Source organism: Dicentrarchus labrax, unplaced genomic scaffold, assembly GCF_905237075.1.
Source record: "Dicentrarchus labrax unplaced genomic scaffold, dlabrax2021, whole genome shotgun sequence".
NCBI lineage: Eukaryota > Metazoa > Chordata > Actinopteri > Moronidae > Dicentrarchus > Dicentrarchus labrax.
Window position 1 is genome coordinate 11,113,679 of NW_026136720.1, and position 27,450 is coordinate 11,141,128.

The 27,450-nt window shown below is 41.1% G+C and overlaps 1 protein-coding gene across 2 annotated transcripts; it reads left to right on the forward strand.

Annotated features, from left to right (window-relative positions):
• The first annotated feature begins 2,052 nt into the window (after positions 1-2,052).
• On the forward strand, positions 2,053-7,348 carry lrrc4.2 (leucine rich repeat containing 4.2). 2 transcript variants are annotated; one of them, XM_051380773.1, is made up of 3 exons: positions 2,053-3,326; positions 3,414-3,540; positions 3,691-7,348. In XM_051380773.1, the coding sequence occupies exon 3, from the start codon at positions 3,812-3,814 to the stop codon at positions 5,810-5,812; it is 2,001 nt and encodes a 666-aa protein (XP_051236733.1). In that variant the 5' UTR covers positions 2,053-3,326; positions 3,414-3,540; positions 3,691-3,811; the 3' UTR covers positions 5,813-7,348. The 2 variants fall into 2 exon arrangements, with proteins under 2 accessions (XP_051236733.1, XP_051236732.1); XM_051380772.1 differs by having other exon boundaries at positions 2,053-3,540.
• The last annotated feature ends 20,102 nt before the right edge of the window (positions 7,349-27,450 follow it).

The window sequence follows — 27,450 nt, forward strand, 5'->3', positions numbered from 1 at the left end:
GAAGGAAAGTCTGCATCCTTCTTGAAAGGACTAATGTGTAGGATTCAGTGGCATCTGGCGGTTACAATTTGCAAGCATCTGAATACAGCTCAGCCTTCCAAGCATGTTGGAGAAACTATGGTGGCTGCAAAACTTGCTAAAACATGAACAAGCTCTGGTCACAAGCTTACCCCTTTAACCTTTATGCCACCACAGTCCATCAGTTTATCATCACTTTTATTTTCTTCTTTTGTTGCAACAATGCAAAACCCTTATTTTAAGGACATGAAGACAAAACCTTGTTGGCATGACACTCAAGCTATAAACCATGTGCAATTCAAAATAAATATATGCACACATTTGTCATTGATGTATGCACAGCAATGCATTATATTAAACTTCACACAATAAATTAAAAAAGCATATTCTCTCTGTCGATATAGTCTGCTGAAGCTTACAGAAAATAACATTTTCTTCTATATCATGTCTGTATTGTGTCTAAGCATATGTCATGTCTGTATTACTCAAGTTTTGATAAGTAAGAGATAATTGTTCTTGACTGGTAATATGGATATAGCAGGATTCAAATAAATGTGTTGTTAGGAAAATAGAAGGTTAACATTCTTTACTACTTTATTTAGAAGTATACAGGAGATAATACTGAGCATGATCATTTATTTAGTATAATATTTTATTCATATTCATATACAAACAAGGGATCACATATAGTAACGCAAATGCATTAGTCCTCATGCCTGGCATCTATTTAAATTAGCTTCACTATTACTTCACTTCATCTTTATGGTTTAACGTGGACACGGCACATGGATTTTTCAATAACATCTTTATATGGTGGAGTGCAAAATTCAAGTCATGTCCTATTTATTTCATAAATTAGAATTAAAATTAGAATTGACAGTGGCACATTTATTATTGTCTGCATGTACTGTGTTTTTTCTTTCTTCCTATAGACCACAGCCCCAATATCAAATATATATGTGACAGGGGAGAGGAGGAGAGGGAGAGAATATGGTCATTAACCAAAGGCAGAGAGGGAGACTCTTTCTCCTGCATTCAAATGATGCTTAATCCAACACTATCAACACTGCTCTCGTCCCACCTACTCCTCACCCCTACTCTTCATCCTTCTTTTTCTCTGCCTTTCTGTGCCACTTCGCTGAGAAGGCTACTATGCAGTATGTTCCCTCATCTGTCTCCCTCATCCCCCTTTTTCTATCCCTATTTATCTAATTTCTCTCTTCCTTCTATAGGCTCCTTTCCCCTACTTCACCAAGGACGTGGATATATCTTCTCCTACCCGGCCCCATCTCTCTCCCCCACTCTCTCGGTAAGTCTCTTTTCCTCTATCTCTTCGTCTTTCTCTCTCATCTTTCTAAGAGATAACTGTGTGCAAGCTCTTTCATCTTTCTCCTCCCTGAAGAGAAGACTGCCCAGCAGACACAGAGAAGCAGAGTCAGCATTTCAGACCTCTATGATGTCACAGACCCCCTGACCCAACCCCCCCACTCACTCACACACACACACACACACACACACACACACACACACACACACACACACACACACACAATAAATCCTCTACAACTGAAACAAATAAGAAAAACAGATCTGTTTGTCCCTTATGACAATAATGCATGAGGGAAACACTAACCAAACTGTGCCTTACAAGAGGTGAGGAATAGCAGCAAGCCGTATCTCCACTGGAAAACACTGGCGCACTGCTGCGCTCACGAGACAGAGAGACAGGGAACACAAAACCACTCTGGAGTTGAAGTAGAAAGTCTGAACTCTTGTCTCTGTATGATATATCGGAATGAGAGGTTTTCAATTTTAACGATAGGTTGGGGGAAGGTAGCGTGGAGACAGACAGTACGAGAGAGGGGATGATCGGCACAGGTAAAGTGATCTAGAAAGTAAGAGTAAAGAAAGAAGGCGAGGAACAGAACACATGAGAAACAGAAAGAGAGAGAGACAGAGGAGAAGATAGTTACAGTGAGGGGAGGGAGAAGGAGGGATACGGGAGGAGGGGAGGTTGAATGTGTTAATACACAGGAACACTGCATCAAACCAATGCACTGCTCTGAGGCTGGCTGAGCAGCTGAGAGGAGTGCGTCAGCAGTACATTCACGTTCCCACTGAAGGACAAAGGGAGGGGGCAGAGCGAGCATCTTAGCTGCCTGCAACACCGACACGGAGGGGGGGAAAAGAGAAAAGAGAGAGATTGGAGAATAAACAAGAAGAGGAGATGTGGATTAGAATGCTGCTCCTGCTACTTCTGTGACGGTGGGCTGCCTGTTTGAGTGCTCGCGTGCCTCCTCTCCATCTCTCTCTCTCTCTCACACACTCTCTCCTTCGCGCACTCTATCTTTCTCCTGCTCTTGATCTGTCAGTGGTTCTCTCTCTCTCCTTCTCTCACAATCTCTCTCTTTTTGTATCTCCTTCCCTCTCTCTCTCTGTTCTACTCTGGCTACTGCAGTAGTCCACCAGCCAGCCGCAAGTCTGACAGCCACACACATGGCTAACTGCCACAACTTACTACCTCAGCCCTGGAGAAAAAACTAACAAATAAGCAAGCAGAAGAACACTGCGGGAGACAGCCCAGGGGACAAACAGCGAGTGGAGAGAAGAATCCTCAATACCTTTCTCTGTTTTTGGATACAGATACGGAGCCCACTTCCACACACATCCTCCCAGCGTCATCCTCTCTCTTTTCTCTGATTGCAGAAAAGGACAAGAGTGCTCTCTCTCTCTTCCGACAGCCTTTTGCGAAGCTCCAACAGTGCAGCGCATCCCCTCTCCACCCCCCACCCAGCGCCACCATCTCTCCCACCACCCCCAACCCCCCTCCCCCCAGGAGGAATAGATGGATTACTGCTAACTGTGCACACGGCAGCCCGCAGCTGCTCTGACCAGGGCCAGCCCAACATTGGGAGGAAGCAAGACGAACACAGAGGAGGAGAGGAGAGGGGGATGACTGTGCTGGGAGTTCTTTAGCCTTTTTCTGTCTCTCAGTCTCTGTCACAACGAGGCTAATCAGCGACCGACTAGCCCTTGGCAAAGTCACAGTGAGGGAGGTCTCTCCACCGAACAGGCGACCAGTCGACGAGCCAACACATGTACCTGGAGCCGACAGAACTGGGGATTTTTATTAATTTCAGTTGGTCACTTCTTCTCTCCTCCTCTGTCGTGTTTAACTGCATTATGGATCATTGTGATTTATCCACAGTGGAGCTGCATGCTGGAGTCTGCAGCCTGGCAGGGGGGCAGTTGGTGGGGGCAGAAGGGATCCAGGCACCTGCCAAGCCTTCATGGCCTTACCTCTGCCTGTGAGTGCTTTTCATGCAGCTCTCATTCTTTAATACCAGGAGCCATTTTGTACCCTTGGCTAATAGAGGGCCACCTCACTTTTTCAGAAAGGAAAATCAAGAAAACATCAATCTCATGTCTTTCCATGGAAGGGAATTATAAATGAACGTGATGCATGACTGTTGCTTTTAACATTTGGAAAGAGACAAAAAGGACCACTTCCAAACTAATGAGGTACGTCACTGATATTCTTATTCAACCTTTTTCTTTCGTTGCTGCACTGCTTTTCCTCTGCTACTTCTCTTGTATTAATCTTTCTCACTCTGTCTCCCTCTCTGTCCCTCTTTTTTCCCTTCTCTCTCTCACACATCAATTTTGATGTAGCGTCTCCCTGCACGGTCGATGGAACTCGGGAGCCTTGAGTTGCTCCAGCCAGGCTAGGGTGGTCTGTCCTCTGGTGTGTGCCGTCTCCCCCCACCATGCAGAATAATGAGCCCTCCACACCATGAGTCCTCTGGGCCAGGTTAGTGTGCAGCCTACCTGGAACGCAGCCCTGCTTGCCGTGCTCTCCCTCATGGTGCCTGCTCTCAGTATGTGCCAGTCCACAGGCCCTGCGTTGGGCTCGGCTAACCCACAGAACTGTCCAGGTGTGTGCTCCTGCACTAACCAGCTCAGCAAGGTGGTGTGTACCCGCCGAAGCTTGATTAGGGTTCCTCCGAACATCCCAGCCAACACCAGGTACCTGAACCTGATGGAAAACAGCATAGAGACCATACAGGCAGACACCTTCAGGCACCTGCATCACCTGGAGGTACTGCAGTTGGGCAGAAATGCTATCAGACAGATTGAAGTGGGGGCATTCAATGGCCTGACCAGCCTCAATACCCTGGAGCTGTTCGACAACAGACTGACGGTCATACCCAGTGGAGCTTTTGAGTACCTGTCAAAGTTGAGAGAGTTGTGGCTTAGAAACAATCCCATCGAGAGCATCCCCTCTTATGCCTTCAACCGTGTCCCCTCCCTCATGAGACTGGACCTTGGAGAACTGAGGAAGTTGGATTTTATCTCTGATGGGGCATTTGAGGGCCTTCAAAACCTCAAGTACCTCAACTTGGGGATGTGCAACCTGCGGGAGTTTCCTCATCTTTCACCACTGGTGGGATTGGAGGAGCTAGAAATATCAGAGAATGTTTTCCCTGAATTGAAACCTGGGGCCTTCCGTGGGCTTAAGAATTTACGTAAACTGTGGATTATGAACTCTGCCATCACTACCATTGAGAGGAATGCATTTGATGACATCACAGCCTTGGTTGAGCTGAATTTAGCCCATAATAACCTGTCGTCCCTCCCCCATAACCTCTTCACCCCTCTACAGTACCTGGTAGAGCTACACCTGCATCACAACCCTTGGCGATGTGACTGTGATGTAGTGTGGCTGTCCTGGTGGCTCAGAGAATACATTCCCACAAATTCCACCTGCTGTGGACGCTGCCACACCCCAGCCCACATGAGAGGACGATACCTGGTGGAAGTTGATCAGACCACCTTTCAGTGTTCAGCACCATTCATACTCGATGCTCCTAGAGATCTGAACATCTCAGCAGCTAGGGTGGCAGAACTGAAGTGTCGCACAGCTGCCATGAGCTCAGTCCGATGGCTTCTCCCCAATGGGACTGTGTTGACCCATGGCTCAGCTCACCCACGGATATCTGTCCTCAACGATGGGACACTCAACTTCTCCAATGTTCTTCCGTCAGACACGGGGGTCTACACCTGCATGGTGAGCAACATGGCAGGAAATTCCAATGCCTCGGCCTACCTAAACGTCAGCAATGCTGAACTCAACACCTCTAATCTGTCCTATTTTACCACCGTAACAGTGGAAGTTTTGGAGCCCACAGTGGAGGAAACCCCTAAACCCAAGCCTACTGTCCCTGCCTCGCCCTCTGTCTTTCAGCCCGTCTTCATCTCCACACCTACGGTGCTGTTCCAAAACACTCAGACTCCTCGGCAGGTGTCAATCCCCACTGCCAGAGTCCCTAGTGGGCCAGCCACCAGCCTGGATGAGGTGATGAAAACCACCAAAATTATCATTGGCTGTTTTGTTGCTGTTACCTTGCTGGCAGCTGCCATGTTGATAGCATTCTATAAGTTGCGTAAGCGGCATCAACAGAGGAGCACGGTGGCAGCAGCAGTCGGGACCATAGAAATCATACAGATGGAGGAAGAAGTTCCTCCTGTTCCACCACCCACCTCCGGATCTAGTGGCTCTGATGATACAGGGTTGGTACTGCCTACATTAGTGGAACACAACAGCAACACCTTTAAACCTGGGTACGTGTCCTCCTCCTCATCTCGCCATGGGGGCTACGGAGCCCACTGGACCCAGAACAACTCTCTTCATCGCTCAGTCAGACAGCATCACAGCCACATCAGCACCATTGCTGATCCCTACATCATTAAGACTACTCATGGCAAGGAGAAGGTTCAAGAGACCCAAATCTGAGTAAGGCTCCCTATGGATCTATCTCTGACTCTGCCCCAACCTCTTCTCTCCACCCATCTGCTCACCAGTCCTTGCAATAGAATGCACAAAGAACAAAACGGTAACTTTCTTTTGTACAGAAGTGCAAAACAGAGACAGTTTTTTGTTTCTTGTACATGCCTATACATAAGTATATACATATGAAAAAATACAAATATATATAAATGAAACTACCGTCAGGCAGTGGTGAGACATGCAGATTATATTAGAAAAGAAAGTAATTTGAAACTATTTTCTAATAACTGGTGACTTCTATTTAAAAAAAAAAAGACAAAGATACTGAATTGCTTTTGTGATTGATAATACAAGATGGTACTGTCTACTGTAGGAAAAGAGGCATTTAGTTTGTTTTTTGACCATATTTAGGATGCATTAAAAAACTCTTTATACAGGCACCAGTTTCTAAATACAGCCCCAAATGTAAGCTCCAGTTTTTACTGTGCCAAATATTATATGCAATAAAATGGTATTTCCAGACTTAGGAACACTAAAGACACACAAGCAAAATCTAGATAGATAGAAACATTTGTCGAAGGATAGCAGCGTAATGGCACAGATAGAATGTGCTGTTCAGTCGCTATCAGCCAAATGCTTTTTGACTGCAGTGAATTTCTGCAGCTAAGGTTTAACCCTCTGTTCGCTGGAGCTAAGCTGCGTTTATTTGACAGTGCCAGTGATTCTTAGTTGTAGCGTATCTAAACATGTTTATTTAGTGTGCACATGATTCCCCACTGGTTTAACTAGCAAAGATGAAGTGCAGGCTAATAACAGTTGTTGCAAATACTTTGTTCTGTTATTGGTTGCATTTTGTATTATTTCTTTTCCCTTAGGTTTTACATGCTTCTTAATGGCTTGTGTAGTGTTTAGGGCTAATTTAATAATGCATTACAGCAGTTGCCTGACTTGTCTCTGCAAGGGCTCATTCCGATGCTAATTTTTAAAAGGAACAGACATGTGGTGCAGTGATACAGGGCTTTGCTGACCGTTCTGCTTTTGGAGAAAAAAAAACACAGGATTGAAGTAAAACAAAATGAATGTCTGATACCCGGGCTTTTCCATGGACTACATTGAAACATGACTTTGTTTTTTTTCTTTTAACAGTTTATTTTGAGCAACACTATTTTTATGGACAGAAAAAGGAGGCTATGAAAAATAAAAACCTTTGGTTTGTATTTCTCTAATCAGAAAAACTTTCATCTGATGTTTTTTCTTCTCTCTAAATATATTCCCATTTGTGTGTAAGTTGTTTAATCGTAAAGGCTGGAGGCAGTATTGTAAACCGTATCCTACCCCAAACCCCCCATCTTACGGTCCTATGCATTTACTTAGTGTCTGCATGAATGGGTCTTTAAGTAACTGGTGTATAATGCTGCATTATACCCCACAGTGGGGCTCTATGCAGGTCAGATAGGCTGTTGGTCTTTGATGCCTCAGCTTAGTTTTTAACATTGATTTCTCAGTGACTGTGAAGGGGAAAAATACATGTATCCCACAGTTCTACAGTTTGTGGGTTTCTTTTCCTTACATGCACATCTGCAAGTTCTAATTCCTATATGAATCTGACATTTATCAAATGAATTAAAAACACAATATATATAAATATTGTGTTTTTAATAAGAAGAAAATCAGTTGTGGGTGACATGAGGTACAACATGAGCCTACTTCAGCAAAGCAGGTACCTTGAGAATGCAATCTAAATATATAACCGAACAATGGAAAAGCATACAGATTTTTATTAATTATTTTTTGCAGATGCTGTATGTGTCAGTGCATTTCTGAGCAATCTGAATTATCTTGATGTCATGCACTTAAAAGGTCAGCTACCATAAATATGTTTGCCTAGTCTATGGTGACTCAAACGCCTTACCTGTGACTTTAGTTTACAGTATACTGTTGCCCTTCATACAACCACTCACCAGTCCTCCTTATTTTTTATATTGATTTCAAAAAATGCTTTTCAACCCTGCAAGTCACGGGTCATTTAAAAGGGCTCTTGCTGAGGCTTTTTGGGTATAAAGAGGAAATTACAGTATGACCTCTGTTATAATTATGGATGATGGTGAGTTGTCAGGAACCACAAGGTTTCATTTAAAACCTCCAGGCTGGACTCCCTGTACCATCGTTGATAATTATATCTTGTGAGGCACGTACTGGCATTTTGTTATGTATGTATATATATATATATATATATATATATATATATATATATATACGCATACACAAGATTCAAAATAAGATGACTGCATTACAGTAGATTCTCTCCTGGTGCAGTAAAATAAAACAGGGACAGCCATTATGTAACAGTCTGGAATACAGGTTGAGTGGGAGTCACTTTTCTCAGGAGTTTGTTTAAATGTTAGAAATATACAGTAAGTGTTGTTTAAATAGAATGTACTGTATACATAAACAAATTGAGGCATATAACCTATGTAAGGCATACAGGAAATACCTCTAATGATATTTCCCTTTTGGAGGTTTCCTCACTTGTGAATGGATGGATGGTGAGGTGCTAGTGTTTTCTGCCAGCACACCTGGCAGCGTGTGAGTACAGGTGGGCCTCGACAAGCAGATGGAACGCCTGTGACTATGTCAAGTGTTTCTTCATTTTCTTAAATGTGAGTGCAATACACTGCTGAATATTCAATCACTGCCAGGATATGATGGCTACTCTTCGCTTTGACAAAACAGAATGTTCTTGGTTGTTACAGTATGTGTGGGTTGAAAAAGAGCAGACTCTTATTATTTCCTCAGCGCAGCGTGGCTCTGGCCGTGCTAGCGGCTTCATAAGAGGCTATTGGCTGTTAGTAAAGCCTTTTAATGTGTCTGATAACCAGCTACACACAGGGACACTGACAACTACTCCTTTCTTCTTTTTTCTTCCTCCTCCCAGCTAAAGGGGAGGCAGGTCTGGAATTAACATAATACTCTAACCATACAGTCGATTCAAGTTTGCGGCACCAGGGTCAAGGGCGAAGAGGCTGAGGGCTGAAGTGGAATGGCCATTGTGTTAACTGCTGGAAACAAGGACCCAGACAATAGTCCTTCACTGACAACATCAGTAGGGTTAATATGAATCTTTTCTCTGGGGTGGCTGCTGTCTTATCTCCAGCAACTGAGTCAGTCATATGCTTTGAATTTTGCTGTATGTTGCCTTGTTGCAAATGAGCTGTGAAGATGTCTTGTCATAACTGCTGCCGTCTCCCTTTCTCTGTCCCCTCCCTTTTATCACTTGCTAATTAACTTAAAATCATTGACTGAAACCCCCTCAATATAGCACGGATAGGTTGCGTTTTAAGGCAGCTTCTTACTCTCTCCCCGTCTCTCTCTTCTCGTGTTATCTGTTTGGCACAGCAACTGTCACAAATTTGCATAGTCTGTTAGAGCATGCTCACTATAATGCCACCTGTTATCCCCCTCCTATTGATTTTCAGCCAGTGTGTTTCATATAAAGCTTTAGCCAAAGACGATGCATCTCAGTGTGTCAGAGGCTCATGCTATCCATATTGACAGCGGATGGAAGAGGTGAAAAGAATGGTTAAACTGCCACTATATAGTTTGTCTCACTCGAGCTAGATAGGATCTGTAGAGAGACAACAGGAAAAGGGCTGGGATAAGGCTTGACGGCCGGCATTCTATGAGGTTAAGGGTTTGTTGGGAACAAGTCCTTGAGCTTCAAGATCCATATCTGTTAATGAAGTCCCTAGCAGAACGAGATGTTGGTTCAGGTGGCAGGCCACAGCAATTCTGTCACAGTTTCTCCACTGACTGATGCCTTTTTATGCCCACAAAGGGATTGCAAGAAATTATCCATGGTCCTCTTAGAAGTGAGAAATAGCCTAGACTCAATTCTCATCCCTCTCTTAATGCTTGATTAGTCAGCCTACACCTGACTGCACTCTTTTACCATTGCATTATACTTTTGCTTGACCTGAGCCTACGCTTACACTCACACACTGAATTTCTACCTACTTAAATGAATTTGCTTCTACAAGAGATGGTAAATACAAATCTTCATGACAATAATCCGGAGGACTACTTCTGTCTGGTTACAAAATGGCCCTGGAATTTAAGCCATTCATAACATTAAAATGAAACAAAATATATCAACGTTAACACACAGAAAAAGTCAATTAATAACATTAAAAAGCTTCTGTCAAAGACACAATTTTGGTTCCAGGTGTTTTTCAATTATACTGGCCCTTGGTTTTGGGTCGAAGCAAAACAAAGACGGGATCAAAGGGAGACAAGAGGCAACTGCTAGTCTTGCACACACATCTACATCAATATACTGCACATAAACATAGTCTACGGAAATAATTACTTTTCCTAACTAGTTTGATTCCTAACAGCTATATTTTCTTTTACAATTGATGAAATTTCCCCAAAACATTTCTTCAACATTATTAACAAAGACAATATCGTATGCACATTATGTTAGAGAATGAACAAAGACATTTCATCTGATTACGCTGCAAGACATTTCTTTAAATTACATACACAAATTGGATGGATGAAAAAAACGTATTTCCTGAACGCAATCGGACTTTCCTTGGTTCTAATTCCTGGACGTGGCTGTTGTGCACCAGGTGAGTGACCTTCTTCTCAAAAAGAAATGATGCTGTCAGATTATTATTCCTTTGAGAGTATGAACAAATTGTGGCTGATGCCTAGTTTGTGTCGTGCTGGAATAGGTACGAGACTGACCCCACTTTAATTTAATAGGGAATGACGGTCACTCTGAACTACTCACCTCTGTCCTGAATTCACGGCAGACTGAAACATAAACATGCAAAGCCCTCACATATACTCTATATATGCGTATCCACAACATGTTACATTTGAAAAATAATAGTATAAAATACTTTGTACTAGTGTGGTGTTGCAAAATATGAAACTGCCATTATGCTGCCTTAAAGCAGACACTCTACTGTACAGTATATGTCAGTGTCATTGTAATGTAGGCCAATGTACTCTCTTTGGACCAATGCAGTTCTGGATAAGGGGTGGCAGCTGGAAGTTGTTCCTGGAGGTCTCTTTCTCTGTCAGTCAGTCAGTCTGTCTGTCTCTCTCTCTGCAGTGTTTGTGTGTGAAAGTGAGTGTCCTCCATAGCATCGACAGCCATTGTTCTGTTATTTTAACCTCTCCCACTCACTTCTGGGGAGGTTAAAGCAGAACGCACACATAAACACATGCTGAGAGGCAAACAAAAACAACAACAATACAAAAAAAAATATGCAAAAACAAACATGAAGGCACAATCAAGAAGGGTCTACACTAGAGGCTGCAGTGGATGAGCTATGTAGCTTTAATTAAATTCCCTTTTTCATTTATAGTGATTATCATATCCCTGTATATGGGTTCACACAAGAACAGAAACACTTTTGCAATCCAGTGCTAAACCCATGTAATAAATTCTACTTTGTGAAGTTTAAAAACCCTTTTTTTCTTTCTCACCCTCTGAATAAAAGTGATGTAGTCCTACATCAGAACACCATTATCTGACAAAGATGAATCATTCTGGTTATTCCATTAGGGATATTTCTGTATTTGGCTGTATCCAAAATCACTCTCTCCTTCCCTCACACAATACTCCCTATATAACAGACATTCAATGGTTTACTCTATAGTGACCATTACAATAAAATCTATTTAGCAAATAGGCAGCATTCGTGTTTTTGTCTGTGCTCTAATAACTGGTTTGAAGTGCGTGGGGCTCTGTTGGAAAAAAGTGTTGTCATGCATTTTCATAGACCAATCAGGATTTAAAAGAAACTCGAATTCTTAAAGGGGAATCTTTTTGGGTTTTGTTGCCAGGGACACACCACTGTCAATCACACTACACAGATACAGTCCCAATGACACCGATTAGCTGTTAGTGTTATTATTATTATTATTTTTGCTTTTGTTCTTTCTTTGTCACAGATATTTAATGTCAGGGAGAAGTGAGATTTAAAACAAACTTTTCAGGTGTTTTGTAAGTTTAATAATTTTGTTGGGACTAGTCCCAGTTTTTAGACTGCAGTTTGGAACACAGTTGTATTGGACTGTATTACATAAAACAAGTGTTAATGGTATTCTGTCTATCCCCTGTATTTCCACTGTTGCTTTAACCATTACTTCACATAAAATGTATCATAGACTTTGCATCTCTCTGTGATGGAAACAAAACTACTGTAAATACAAATACAGCAATCTTCATACATCACGAACATATCTCACTCTATCATTCACGTACCTGGCATAACCTTCTCTCAGAGTGAGCAAGATGGGTGACTCACCACCAACTAACCCCAACATATGAGGGAGTGTGAGAGAGAGACACACATACAATTTAGTGACATTTTAAACAGTACATAAGGACTTTGTGAACTGCATTAAGCCAATGAGCCATTAAGATAGTGTCTATTTGAGCTCATAGTAGGTTCATCAACAGACTCACTGTCAAATCTCCACAGCTCACTGGCAGTTTTGGCAGTTGCATAGATTCAGTTGGCTTTTTTCTTTAAACTTGACTTCCGTCTCTTTTCTCTTTCACTCGATTGACCCTGCCAATAACATCCAAGGCTTCACGGTTGCTATGGTTCCCTTGGATTCCACTGCAATGGTGATTGGCTGTTGAGGAAATTGTGGTAGACATGGGGCTGTGTGAATAGGGAGCTTACTGTGACCCTGACAGAATGTACTGTATTCATATATACTTTGAGGACCTTGGTTAGACAGACACTCTAAATAGAGCTTAATGGGCCTATTCATTGGTTAGTTTGTGTTGAGATCATGCTGTGGCAGATAGACGAGTCATGTGAAAAAAGAAAAAAATAATCATTTATACTGTTGTAACAAGCAGGGCATTAATAATAATACACTGTTACAAGACGATTTCACAACTTTATTAAATAATGGTACTTGTCTTAAAGGTAAAACCCACCATAAAACACAACAATATAGTACAAATGTACCCATGTTCTTATTACACAAGTTAGGGGCCAAGCGCAGATGGCATAACTTATATTTCAAGAACATTTAACACGTCCAAGCAAACACGAGTCATCAAATAAATCAAATCATGAGTGTTTCTTTGTAGGCTAAAGAGGTAAAACAAAGATTATTAATATAACCAAATTTGAATGTTTACTGGAAGTTCTCAAATGGTAGTCTGAGAAATATCCAAAATCTGTTGGCGCATTAGGTGAAACTGGAAACATGGCATCACATGCAGTACTAGCAGCTTAACAATTTTACCCACCATTAAAATGTGGTAAAAACAAAAAATAAATGAATAAATAACTAAGCTACTGTTCTGTTTACTAAGGCAAAAGAACACTAGCGGGCCATACTGAATGTAATGACAGAAAACCATAGGAGAAGTAATGTGTGTAAGCATTTGCACTGGACATCATTCGTATAAATCATGGCTAAAGGTAAAGCTGCTGATTATTTAAAATGCAAATGCCTTACAATAATGCAAGCTTCACTCAAGTGAAGCCACAAATAGAGCAACATTAATCCTATATCAACAACATACCTAAGCTATGGAATGTGTTCAAGTTAATTCCAATGAATTATGTGTTAGTTGTCATACATTCGTACATTTTGTAAAAAAATTGAGAGGCTAACTACTAGCATTACTGGTGGTGGCCACCTGTTGGTTTGTAGCTTGACTGCCACATCTGATCAAGAGGTGTATTATATTACATTTCATCATGTTTACGGTGATAAAGTTCTTAACTTATGGTTCACTCACTATTTTTGAAGCTTTCCACTGTATCCCACGCCCGTCAGCAGGGGGAACTTGATGCCATCAAGTTGGAAAAAAAAAAAAGTGATTTTAAAGTGGTTTATATGATGAATAAAAGAGTAATTCTGTTCTGATGCAGCCAAGACTAAGGGTTAAACACGATGTAGCTTCCTGTAGGGGATGACAGACACTGACAGGGTGAGAAGAGGCCCAGATGATAACGGACACCGTGGCTCGGGACCCGGAGAAGCCGACAGGGAAAGAGGATGGAGGGTTGGTGATTAATTTAATTGTTGACAACTAATTAGACTAATGGTTGACTATACTGAACTAATAATGCCATTGTATGATAGTGGGTTAAGAGATGCCGACATGACAAAAATATTTTTATTTTTGTTCAAATATTTTTGATCCATTGTCTTTAATCAATAGTGACAGCTGTAGAATGACAGGAAAGAGGGAAAGGGGAGTGGGGATGACATGCAGCAAAGGGCCACAGGTAGGAGTCACAAGGCCGTTCATGGAGAAAGAGAAGTGAGTTTGTAATGAGTTGATTTGTAAGTTACGCTAACTATTAATATTATACATCATCCATCACATCGAGAAGTCACAAGTATTTGGTTTTGTGAAGTTCAAAGCAATTTATTTAGTTTTTTGAACTAGACTTGCTGGTTGCTCTGACACATTCTGATTAATTACCGCTCTTTCTGTTATCATTTAACAGGCGGCTGCTAAAATATTTGTATTTAAATCATTAAATTAATATCATAAACTTGTGACTAAGTGACTATTGGATTTATTTAACGACTACTAGTTGACTAGGAAAATCTTTAGTCAGGGACAGCCCTAGAGTCAACACACAGAGACACATAGCGGACGACAGAGAGGCAGTAGATAGGGCAGCAGACACTGCGGTGGAGACACTAAACCAGGTTAAATGAAGGAAATGTTTTAATCGAGTTGAACTTTTGCCAAATTCTTGTGAACTAGTTAATGGCTGAGCTGGCAATCCCTGCTCTCTCTATACAAGCGGTACCTGCAGGCACATGAGAGGAGGACAGAGGACTTCATTTTGTTTAAACTTCACTTCGTATTTTGATGTCAGGAATATTATTGAATTTATTGACATTTTCTATTTGTTTCCAGTGAGATATTATGTAGTGTATGTGTTTGTCTTGTGTTTACGTCCCTTAAAATGTCAGACCTCGACTTTACTGACTTATATCTTTGCAAAGTTTGTCACTAGAGAAGTGGAGGGGGAGATGTGGGCACACACCCTAAAACCTGACATTCAAACGTACCCCAGGCAAGCTAGATTTCTCACGAAGCAATTTCGAAACCCAATCGCTATCCAGCAAATGCCACCGTCAAAGCAACCTGAAACCTTCAGTGCACAGCAGACTTGTCAGTACAAAGAGCATGAGTTTGCACTAGCATAGTGGAGGTTTTGACAGCAAACATTGTAGAGAATGCAGTTTTTTCCCTCCACTTTCTACATCGTAATAACAATGTGACAATTTGAACACACTGTAATATTGTAGCAGATATAGTATGTTTTACAACCACCAACCACCCAAACAACCAGATACAAGCTTACAAGCTAACATAACAGAGATAACTAACTATACTTACCATGTTGATACACCTTGATTTTGGTCAGTGGTTGTAACTGATGACTTGTCTGTATTTCCAGCTCTTGGAGCAAATACTTAGCTTTCTAAACCATTAATATGTATGTCTGCATTTACAGATTTGGCTACAAATTTACAAATATCCAAACGTTTGTAATCTAAATATATACAGATCTGTAGTTTTTTTTTACACATTTACAAATCTGATTATGCACGCATGGATTCTTAACACACATTTGCAGATTCCTGTACACATTCTCAAATTTCAGTACATATTTACAGATTCTTTATTTATTTATTTATTTTATTGCCTTTCAATCAATAGTGACAGCTGAAGAGTGACAGGAAAGACAGGAGAGAGAGAGAGGGGATGACATGCGGTAAAGGCGCCAGCTATCCAGGTGCTCCATTTACAGATTATTTTACAAATTTACAAATCTGATTATGCACACACAGATTGAAATACACTTACACAACCACTCACATTGGTAAATAGTTTTACTACAATAAGGACTCCATAGAATACCCTCAGTCAGCTGATTGGGTTGGAAAACAGAATGTAAATATAATAAGCATGAAGATAGTCAGTTCATGAGGGAAAGTAAAGTATTACCTGAGATACGTGTCAAATACGTCCTCATCCTCGATTCTGGAGAGGAATTTGACAAGTGGTTGAAAAAGTAGAAGGTGACATGTATGCAACAACATTCATTTCTTATCATGCTTGAAAGTATCTGCAACTTTTCTAGGCATTTCACACATCCTATTTTTCACTGTGATATCAAGATGGATAAAGGTACAAAAGCAAATACGGTTTTGTGTAATTTAGTTATTTTGTCCAGGGTCAACGGCAGAAATGCAATCATGCAAAGATTTTTTCTAAAAGGAGAGCACAGGACTGAGCAGCTTTTTATACTATAGCATGCAAAAAAAAAGCAATCTTCATTTCAGTTGGACTTAAATGCTGACGCATGCCTCGACAAGCTGTTTACAGACATGCCTCTTCTATAATTCTGAAGGCCTTTTCTACCTTTCACTTCAGGTGTCTATAAAAACATCAATAAAAATATATGAATCTGAACGGTATGACCTGCATTCCTTCATTGTTGAAACCCAGAGTAAGAGCAGTTATAGAGGAAAAAACGGTTGCCTACTAATAAATCTAGGCTGTATTGTTAGAGCCAGGCCAGGCCTCACTGGGGCTCTAAGCGGAATACTGCTAAGGGGCCCTCCTGCTTGACCTACTGAGCCATGTAAACCATTTGCAGAGAGACCCCAGTGCGCCCACTACAATCTTCCCTCCTTTAAAACAGTTTCTAAAAATAAGTATACCTATACAGTTCTTCATTAGGTATAAACAAACAATATTTATTGAATACAAATATTTTCTTTAGAATTTGAAGACAATTGAATATTAATATTTACTTCAATAAGAAAACGTAGAAAAGGGTTTTTTTCGGCCTGGCAATTAGTCCAGTGTTCACAAAATTGTACAATGAGCATTACTATACAATTCAAACATAGGCTATGGCTGCAGCTTTAGGTCTTAAAATAGCTGCGTTAGACCCATTCAAACTGTCTCTCCAATATAAAATACTATTTATACTCTGGCTTGACTGAATACTTGATGAATATTATTGACTGAAAAATGTGCACCCCAGTGTGCCTAGCAAATAAACATTTAAAATTTAATATTTAATCAAGAGTAAGTGCCAATCCATTGCTTTTCATCTTTTATTAGTCCAGAGTTGTAGCTAAACCTTGTCTGAGAGACTAAATAATCATTGTGTTGTTTTAAAATGAAGTGCGCCGATGAGGAATGCCATCATGCCCATTTATTGTCTGGACTGGTCCCCACAGAGGCTGCTGCTGGAAAGCCAGAAAGATTTTCATTTTGTGCAGTTCATAAACAATGTTGGTCTTTATCAAGCGTAATAAATTGTTGTATTTAACTCTTGCTTTTGTCAGGCACAAAGTCACAGAACAGCCCGACCCGAAGCAAGACACACCGACTAAGAGATGCGCTGCTCAGCGGTAAGCAAGACAGACAGACTAGGGAGACAGCACATCAACGTTACTGTTATTTGCTGACATTTAACTTGGAGAGGAGAGAACATGAGTTTACCTGATTGCTGTTCCCGCAATTCACCGTCATGGTGTTACCTTTATCTTTTTATGCTCTTTTCTCTTTAGTTCTGCTTCATCCTCCTATTTAAGTTGTAAACACTGACACCTGCTTTGACACGTGGGGCCCTGTGCAACTTGTGTAGTGAGTGTATAGAGCCACTTTCAGTTTAGGGCAGCTGTTCATAGCACAGGTCAGTGTCAACATATCCAACATATGTTGCAACATATTCTTCACATAAAGGAAGCAACTCCTCTCCTCTCCCTTGTTAAATTGGTATGGCAACAGAACAATTCAGCATTGTTAGTATGTTAGTTAGCGTGTTATTGTTAGTATGTTTTTTTGTTAGCCAATAAAGACACTCAGTCACATTAGAGGTAAGGAAATTTCTCAATTCTAAGATGCATCGCAAGGTGGACGAGGAAGATGCTGCATTTATGCAGTGACAGAACATTAAAGTGACTTTGCAACCTGCACAAAATTTTAGCCTACTAACATTGATTGTTGATTTTCCGTCCTTGGCTGGACAATAAAGTTGTAAAGTTGCATTGCAGAAAGCAGAGATCAGCAGCTAGTGACAAGAAAGAGTATTTTGAAGCAGACATCTGGGCACATTTTTGATTTTATGAACTTACTGTGAAGCACAAACTGGAGATGCACCTGTGTGGAAAATCTGCCTCACAAAAATTGGTAATATAACGAATGCAAGCAACCATGGTAGGCATTTTCAACCCGAGCTAACGTCTGCAACCATACAGAATACAGCGAGACCAGCTAATCATCCATGAATTTAGAAGGCGCCGTCATCTTTGCCATCCTACTCTGAGAGAGTGAAAAGAATCACGCAATCTGTGGCACACAAAGACACTTTACAGAAATAGCGATACCTGCACTCTACAGTGACACAAAGCCCAAGTAATAGCGTCAGTGAGTAAAGTAGCCATTACATGTGATTCTGGTACACTAGTAATGTTTATGTACTGATGTAGGTCACAGATACTGGTATTGAAAAGATGCAGCTCTTTATATTGACTGTCAGATTTACATGACTGCTTGTATTATCTGATGAAAAAGTACTAAGAGGCATCAAATTGTTGACAGGTGAATTGTAATCAAATTGAATCGTGAGGCGAGTGAAGATGCACACTTCTAAATGAAAGCATAATAAATGGCAATTATGCCTGTTGTGTGACTGACTACAAATAGAAGACTAATTTGTTCACAGCACAGAAAAAGTGAATGAGAGGTTACTAGTCTCAGTGCAGTTGTTATACTGTAGGTGGGAAAATAATGTGTTTTACTATTTATTATTATTGTTATTATTTATTATTATTTATATATTCTTATTTAATTATTTATCTTAATAAACAGAAAATCACCCCCCAAATCACTATCACAAATTCAAACTATCAGCTTGGAAATAAACTGCCGGTAAACATAGGGGGCATAAATGTGTTTTTATTCCAACACTAATTCTGTTGTGTTTGAATTACGCAGACCATTAGCACCAGCAAATGTGCTCCAGGCCAGTGTGTGTGTATGTGTGTGTATTTGCTTAGAAATGACTAAGTTGGAAACAAGAGTGTTCAATGGCGTGTCAGTGGTATTAATAGGGGGATAAGAATATGCAGTTGTTTCGCCTTCTGCCTGTTCTGCACATTCACTACCTTATCACTTCCAAACACTCGGGTTCGGCTCTGTCAACTCAAACGAGCTAATTGCCTTAGTCTTCCACTCTTTCTTATTTTCATTTTGGCTCCGTCCCTCTCTTTCTTTCTCTCTTCTTCTACCCACACACACAGCGACCTCTCTCTCTCTCTCTTTCTCTCTCTCTCTCTCTGTGTGTCTCTCTCTCTCTCTGTCTCACATGCACAGTTTCTAAATGCCTTTCTTTAATTTGGATTCTGTCTGAGAATTGCACCTTGTTCTAATTGCCTATGCAGCTGAGTCATACCCTTTCCTTCAAGCTGTTTTCTTTAAGTGACTGGCTTTCAGCATAGCTCACCTCCCTTAAATCCATTCTCTATTCTTCTTTTAAATACCTCTGCCATTTGTTGATCAGTTATAACTATGTATCTGTTAAATATGTTTCTTATTTTCCCCCTTGTCTTCTTGCTTCTCCCTCTCTCTGAATCTCCTTCATGGCCTCTCAGCGAGTGAGGGAGGATTATACCGTGACAAAGAGCCGTGGTGCAGTAGAGGGGGATTTGGGAACGCCAGGCTCTCTGTCATCTCAGGACTCACTCATATGCCTCTGCGCTCCATTATTGTCCCACTGACGCATCTGTCTAACACAGAGCAGGGAGAGAGTGAGAATTAAAGGAGGCATGATTTGTGTGTGTGTGTGTGTGTGTGTGTGTGTGTGTGTGTGTGTGTGTGTGTGTGTGTGTGTGTGTGAGAGAGAGAGAGAGAGAGTGTGAGAGATAGAGTGTGTGTGGGTGGCTGATCAGTCTGACCACGGTTGCTGGGCACTGATATAATTGACAGAACAGTCTCTATAGTTTCTTTGACAGTCCGGATAGGAAACTTTGCAAAAAATTTAACTTTTGGGAATTTTCCCTAGCATATCACCTGGATATTAAATGGCAACTGATCAAGACTTTGAATGGAGGCAATGGGGCATACTGTGTGCTAATGTGTTACTATGCAGTGCTCTCAGTCGCAGAATCAGATAAAATATCTCTGGGTGGTAAGCGCTGAGTAAATCACATTAACCATACACATCACTGCTGGCTACATACTACCACACTTTCTTTTTGTAATGCTATGGTGTGCTTTCTTGTGTGTGTGTGTGTGTGTGTGTGTGTGTGTGTGTGTGTGTGTGAATTCATTTCTTTGTGTTTCCATATTTACTTCCATGCTCAGTCAGGGATCAGGAGAGATGGACTAAAAATAAGAGAAGAAACAGAAAAATAGAGACCACTGAAAAACAACTGAGAGAGAGGGACACACACATATTTTCATTTGTTGGTGAGTAGCTTTCAGTCAGTCCCAGTTGGCTGCAGACTGGGTTTATTATTTTCAGTCTTTATTTAAAAATAATATGGGAAGTTATTAGTGTTTGCTTTAAATATCAAAACCTCTGTGAAAATTGGCCACTTGTCAGTCAGGCTCAGGAGAGCTTCCTCACAGCCAAATGTCCAGAATGTCCTCACAGCTGTGTATTTCCAGCGGGTTACTGAGGTTTCTAAAAACTTTTTTCCCTGCTCGTTCCTCACTCCACAACGTTAAGCCAAAATTATTAGCAATATTTTTTCTGTCATATGGTACCAATGATCATATTTTTACCGTGGAAGTTAGCTAGCCTGGCTGTAGGAATTATTTTTAAACTTACTTGCATTAAACTGACCTAAGAGCAAAATTAAAAGTAACATACAGACCAGTCTTAGATATCTTTGTAAAATCATCCCTAACGATGTACACAATTATGTGACTTTTTTTTTTAAACTAGCTCTGTTTTCTAGAAATTACATTAACATAATGATAATAATAATAATAATAATGATAATACTTTACCAATTGTGAAGGAAAACGTAACAGCTACCTTGGTTATGTTCCAAGTCAGGGAAGTGCGACATTGTTGTACTGCATGCTATTGCACCCTTTGACAGCAAAATAAAAACTGTCTACAAGGAAGGATCTCAACTCTAAATGGGAAAATGACTGACTGCCTTTCCACTGTACCTAACTTCTCTCTTTCTCTTGTGGATTTCCTTAGGTTTCCTTGGTCTCTATCGCCCTGCTGCACTGAAGTACTCTTCAGAAGGAATGTGACTCATTTCGCTCTCACTGTTTCAATAGAAGAATAGAATGCAGAATAGAATTTTGAATCATTAACTTGAAAACACATGTCATTATACACACACTGACATAATTCCTATAAGCCTGTGTAGATGAGCTGGAGTCTTTAGCAGTGAATCATACAGTATGCCACAGAGGCTAACTCTGTTGCTCATGCTCTCATGGTTGATCTGGCCAGGTTCCTCTGGGGAAACGCTGGCTTGAGCCTGTTAGAATTAGACTGGAAATCAGGCCAATGGCATCACTTCAGAGACCGTTATAAAATTATACAGTATACCCAGCATTCTGTGTCATCATTATATACTGTATGTGGGCTTGAGGAGTCTTCACCAGAATAATCCTTACAGAAACTTATGACTGCTGGAGATGTAAACAGCTTTCCAGATGGGCAGAAAGAGATAAAACTTGGGATCTCCATGGCAATATTACTTGGCTGATGGTGTATTTTAATGAACAAAAGGGTGATTATGTTTGTGTGTTATGTGTATACCTGTGTGCCTCAGGTCGATGTGTTAAAAAGAAAGAATATATTCATAATAAAGGCTGATCTGATTTTAGTCTATAATATACATAATTATCTGCCAACAGCGTTTGATATAAATGAACGTTTTAACCGAGCAGACTCGTTAGATAAGCATTAGCCTTATAGGTGTAAACACAGTCTATCAGGAACCTGTGTACCGATGCATGGAGCCAAAAGCCTACACACATCCAAGGCGTCAGACATCAGCTTGCTTGATTTGACTATTAATCATTAGCATGGCCGGGCAGCCACAAACACACAGATTCACCCCCTCTTTGTTTGGCTGCATGAGTCTTTGTTGAGAAAGTGTATGAATCACACGGCCACACAGGCCTGAAAAGAACATTCTAGCAAACAGTGTGTTTGTGTGTGTGTGTGTGTGTGTGTGTGCGTGTGTGTGTGTGCGTGTGTGTGTGTGTGTGTGTGTGTGTGAGTGTTGTGTGTGTGTTTGGGGAGAAGGGGGTGGGGTGGGTTGGGAAGCTTTCTTATAAGCAGGTTAGGACTCCCAGTAGCATCAATCCTGCTACAAACTGCTTTGATCAGTTTGTAGTCTCAATCCAATTTAAGAGCTCAATCCCCAGGCAAGGGTGTGTGTGTGTGTGTGTGTGTGTGTAATTTTGTTTATAAACTGTAAACTGGTGTTTGGCCTATGGCTGCAGCTGGGCAGAGACTGCAGGCTAGAGCTGAATAATGTACACTGTACTACACACACACACACAAACACACACACACACACGCACTTATATATGTATACACACACAAACTCATTCTCTTTGCAGTCTTTGCTGTGGGGGAATGAAGCATCATTGATATTCCAAGTTGCTGCTTGCCACATTCAGGAAATAAGGACCAGCTCATGAAACACAGCCAGCCCTTTGTACCCATCTCTGTCTGTGTCTGTCTATGTGTCTGTCTGTCTGTCTGTCCGTCTCACACTGCACACACACAACATCCATACAGACAGCGCACCCACTTAATCTGAAAAGAGTTACCATGCTCATTAATTATTGTTGTGCAATGTTTGTCCCCCCCCCAAAAAAAAAAGAAAAGAAAACACATATAAAATATTCCGCTTCTGGAAGTAGAGTCTTGTGAGCCCTAAGAGTGTTTATTCAGCCCGTAGCGCCCTGGGAGAGCTCACAGGAGCCCATTGGAGGGAACACTTTACAGTGCACAGCAGAGCTCATCAGATGAATATATTACTCTGCTCCTGAAGGCAACACTGTTCACTTTGGACTCCTACAGAGTGAACACTGCTGATCAGCAGGACACAGACACACACACACACACACACACACACACACACACACACAGATTCTCTCTCCCATTTCACACCCACCCACACTTCAACCTCTCTTCCCCCGAGCTGCCCTTTCTTCCATCGTGTTCCCTTGCCCTTAATGGGAGAAGGAGAGGATGTTAATAGGTAAGAAAAGGTCAAGGACAGCCACTCACGTCCTGCTTAGGCTACCAGCCACCTTTTGCAAAGAGACAACAGTTGCTAACAGGAGCAAGGCCCCTGGAAATATTTTATAAGGCCCATGTATGTGAAGAACGCTTGAAAGATATGTGAATGGTTTGTCACCTTGAATGAGATTTGAGCTCATGTTTCAGCAAATAGCATTGTGAAGCTAGTGTTCCTTGTTTGGTGTCTTTAATGAAAAGTGCTGATACATGTCTGCATTTCCTGATCCATTAATCAAAGCACACACCCAACTTATTAAAGCCAGCTTAGAGCAGCTCTTATCACGCCCGTAGGTTTCTCTTTTTCTCTCTGGTCTTTATTCCTTATTGTCTAGCTGAATGATCATATAAAGAGACGGAAAAGGAGAAAGGAAGGCAAACCTTACAACACATGTAGACAACCCCTGCTAACAAGGCTCATGTATCTCAATCACCACAAACAAGATCAATCTCAGCTAAAATATGCAAGGCAACGCTTCTCACAGTAACAATGCCAGGGGCCACACACAATGACTGGCACTTGCTGACAAATAGACTTAATTTAGATGCAACTCTGTTTTCTTGTTATTAATTTTCCTCTCACCTACTTACACACACTTGCTCTCTCTCTCTCTCTCTCTCTCTCTCTCTCTCTCTCTCTTTTGTCTTTTTGTAAATGATAAGTTTCAGGCTCTGACTGACAGGCAACCCAGCCTCCCTGCATCCTCTCCCTCTTTTCCTTTCTGTCTCTTCCTCTCTCTCATTTTCTGAGCTTCCCTCTGCTCTCATTCTGCCTGTCAGCATTATAAAGCCCAATACAATGTTCACACACACACACACACACACACACACACATACTGAGGCAGGGAGGGATGAGAAATTAGGAGGAGAGCAGAGGAGAGGAGGCCTTGAGTCTTAGCTGACACAATGTCTCTAAGCTACTGTAACTGAAATATTTTTTAGATTCTCTGGTTCATAATAAGGACTTGAACATCACTATGGATGCACTGCTGACAGGGAAGATGACTCTTCCATTGAGTTATTTTTTTCTTTCCCCCATGGCAGACAGTAGATTCCAAATGTTTGACAATAGTCAAATATGAAACTGACAAAAAGAGTGAAATGATGTGAATCATTACATCCAATAAGCCCATGATTTACATTTAAGTCACATTAGGTGTCTACCACCTTGCAATAAAACAGTTGTTAAAACCACTACATACATACAAGATAGCATTTCTTCTTCATAGAGATAGTCTTTGCATCAGTATACCTTCAAAGAAGCTAAAATTAACCTGGAAACCTGAGAAAATGTTAAGTAGGACATTTAGATTTTTCATGACTGCACAGGAGCTCAAGACACATCTAAGTGAATTTAAGTTACCTATAACCACATTTTCCCTTTTCACACAACAGGCTGTTTATGATATATAAAATATGATTCTATGAAGCTATTGCTGCCATCAAAATCTCAGAGGAAAGTTGAATTTTCTCCCAGAAGTTGACATTTTACAGGGACTGTTAAACTAAGAAAAAAAAGGTTTGTGTGTGTGTGCAGTTTGTCCAGTCAAACAGCAATAAATTGACCAAAGCCTGTGAGGCCAGTTCAGGCAGACAGCTGGAATTGCAATGGAACTCACAGGTGACAAACTCTGTAACAATAAAAAGGCAGTCTGTTAAAGCTGAAATCCACTGCTCACTCATTGACTCTGCATGCCTTTAATGTTGCTGCCTCAGATACAATGTGTGTCTGCTGATACTGCTGGTCATGATACAAAATACTCCCTCCTCCGTCTGAGCATCCACCTCTGGTTCTCCCCCAGTATCTGTTCCGGTGTTAATGGTGACTTTTCCTGCTCCCCCTAGCGTCCCCAGGGAAAACCAACCTTGCAACTTTGGGACTACCGTCCCGTTAAGTTGGAAATAGGAAGTATCGTGAGAAGCGAGAACGAGCGAGAAACACAAACTGCTTTATGGCAATTCCACATAAACGCAATGTTCTATGATACTGTGTATAATGTATTACCCACCTCGGTAGACATTGCTCCACACGAAAAAGTTGCCCGGCAACAAATGCACATCAGCAGCGGTAGGAAGGGGGAGGAAGGTGCCGCAAGTGAATTCTTTGACGATAGTTTTGTGAAATATACGTCCCAGAGCTGTATGGGGAGCTCGTTGAGAAAACATGCGGCGACAAAAATGAAAACCAGCAAAGAAATGGCTAGAGTTGCCAAGTTCCCCTTCAATGTTTCAATGTTACAGTGCCAATACTGTTCATCTCTTTAGTGAAAGGTTTTGTCACATGCTTCATGTCATGTCTGTGTCCGTTGCACTTTATCGCATTTTGCTTTTTCTTGATACACCAAAAGTGTATGACTTTTTTTGCAATATTTTGACCTTTTTAATACATTCATGGTATTTTTGCTCAGGTTTTTTTTAATGCGCAAAATTAAAATACACCTAAACTGATGAATGGACACCCACCTAGTGGTAATGTAGTTATGTGGAACAATGGAGGGTGATGAGCAGAAAATCTATGCTCTAGGGCTCTAAACGTCCCTTCACAAATGTATACACGATGTCATGACATGTTCTTATGTATTACATAATACCAGCTGTCTGGACATTTTTCAGGGGAACTGTAACTGAGACATTTGACAGGTGGTCGTGTGAGTGTTGCTAATTTGAATTCCCGGAAAGTGTGAAAAAACATGGTCGAGAGGCAGCTATCATCAAGGTGCCCTTTGGCAAAGCAAGTAACTCATAATTGCTCTTGTGTGCTGCTCAATTTTCCTTGGGTAAATATGTTTATCTAGTCTTCTGAATATTTGTCAGGTTTTGTTTGGCTTAGCTTTTCTGTAATAGCATGTTTTTTGCTCCAGCTACACACTGAAGAGCGAACATCAAGTGGTTACTCTTGGAGTTCCTCTCACTCTGATTTCCAAGAGACTTGTTGATGTTAACCAGCAAACAGCTTGAGCAACAGCAAAACCCTCCTACACACCAACTAGAGCTGTTAAGTGTGTGTTGTATTTCTTCAGGTGAGCAAGAGAGAGAGAGAGAAAGAGAGAGAGACACTGATGCAGAGTTTGGAGAACTGTGTGACTGTGTGTATCGTGATGAGTGCTGCTGTGTATGCCGTCACTCCAAGTACAGGCTTGTGCTGCTGTTTTTCTGCTGCACTGCAGAGGCCTGCGCCGCCTCTTGCTCACAACTTTAGACTGGTTTCCCCGGCAACCAGGGTGTCTGCACATGGAGAGCAACCAACTTCCCCAGATGAGAGCTTTTGTCAGTACAGTCACGATCACTAGGAGAGAGAGAGAGCGGGAGAGAGAGGGAGACAGAGAGAGATGGGAGAGCACAAAGTAACTCTTACCCATATATCACTTACATATCTTGGTGAGCCATGAATTGCTATTTGTCCAAGCCAGTGGTCAAACCTTCCTAAGTTATAGCAGTATCTATCTCTCTCACACACACATATCAAGTTACACTCTGAAATTTTGCCGCTTGGTGATCTTCTAGCTACCACAGTAAACTGGATGGCAAGTTTAACTCATAGGATAGGAACTATCAAGGCAATATTTCAGCCCAAGTCTATAAAGAATATCTCAGCAAGTCTGAGTTGTACTGCAATTGTGTTGCTGTGTGTAAAGTGGACTTTGGAACAATGCTAACTGGAACCAGAGTTGAGGAACCCCACAGTTACAAATATGAATGTAACAATTTGCCAAAGGTAATATGGTTGATGAAAGTAAACTGCTGACTTTAGTCAGCTATAGCGAATAACTGTACAATCATTCTTATTGCTTCAGTCTTTGATTAGTTATTTAACAGCCAATATTACATATTATTAATACAGTGCAGAGCGTGCTTGTTACTGTAGAAACAATTGAAGACAATCTGAACTTCAAATGGAAACAGATTTTTTATTTATTTTTAATACTGAATATATTCAGTCATCATATTTCTCCAACATTAACATTCCACATTTAAAGGTCCTATGTGAGAAGGGAAACTTTACATAGGGCCGTTTTGCAGCCACTGTAGTTTCTCCTTTGCGATTTGAAAGGGGAGGGTGAAGCAAGTGATTTGCAATCTGCAACTAAACCGCCAGATGCCACTGCAATGCAGTTATCAAATAATGTAAAAATAAAGTTCTATTTGCTTTTTGTCCTGTCTTTCTTGCTCCTTTCTCCATACCTGTGAGACTGACACACATTAATTTTAAAAGTGTGCTCAAACTGGGAAATGCATTTGTGTACTTTTTCTACAGAAATATGATCCAGTAAATAACAGTAAATGAAAAGGACTTTAAGTTTATAAGAAACTTACGGTAAC

Bases quoted from the DNA above. Each gene is read 5' to 3' on its own strand.
- lrrc4.2 (XM_051380772.1), top strand. From the start codon at position 3,812: ATGAGTCCTCTGGGCCAGGTTAGTGTGCAGCCTACCTGGAACGCAGCC.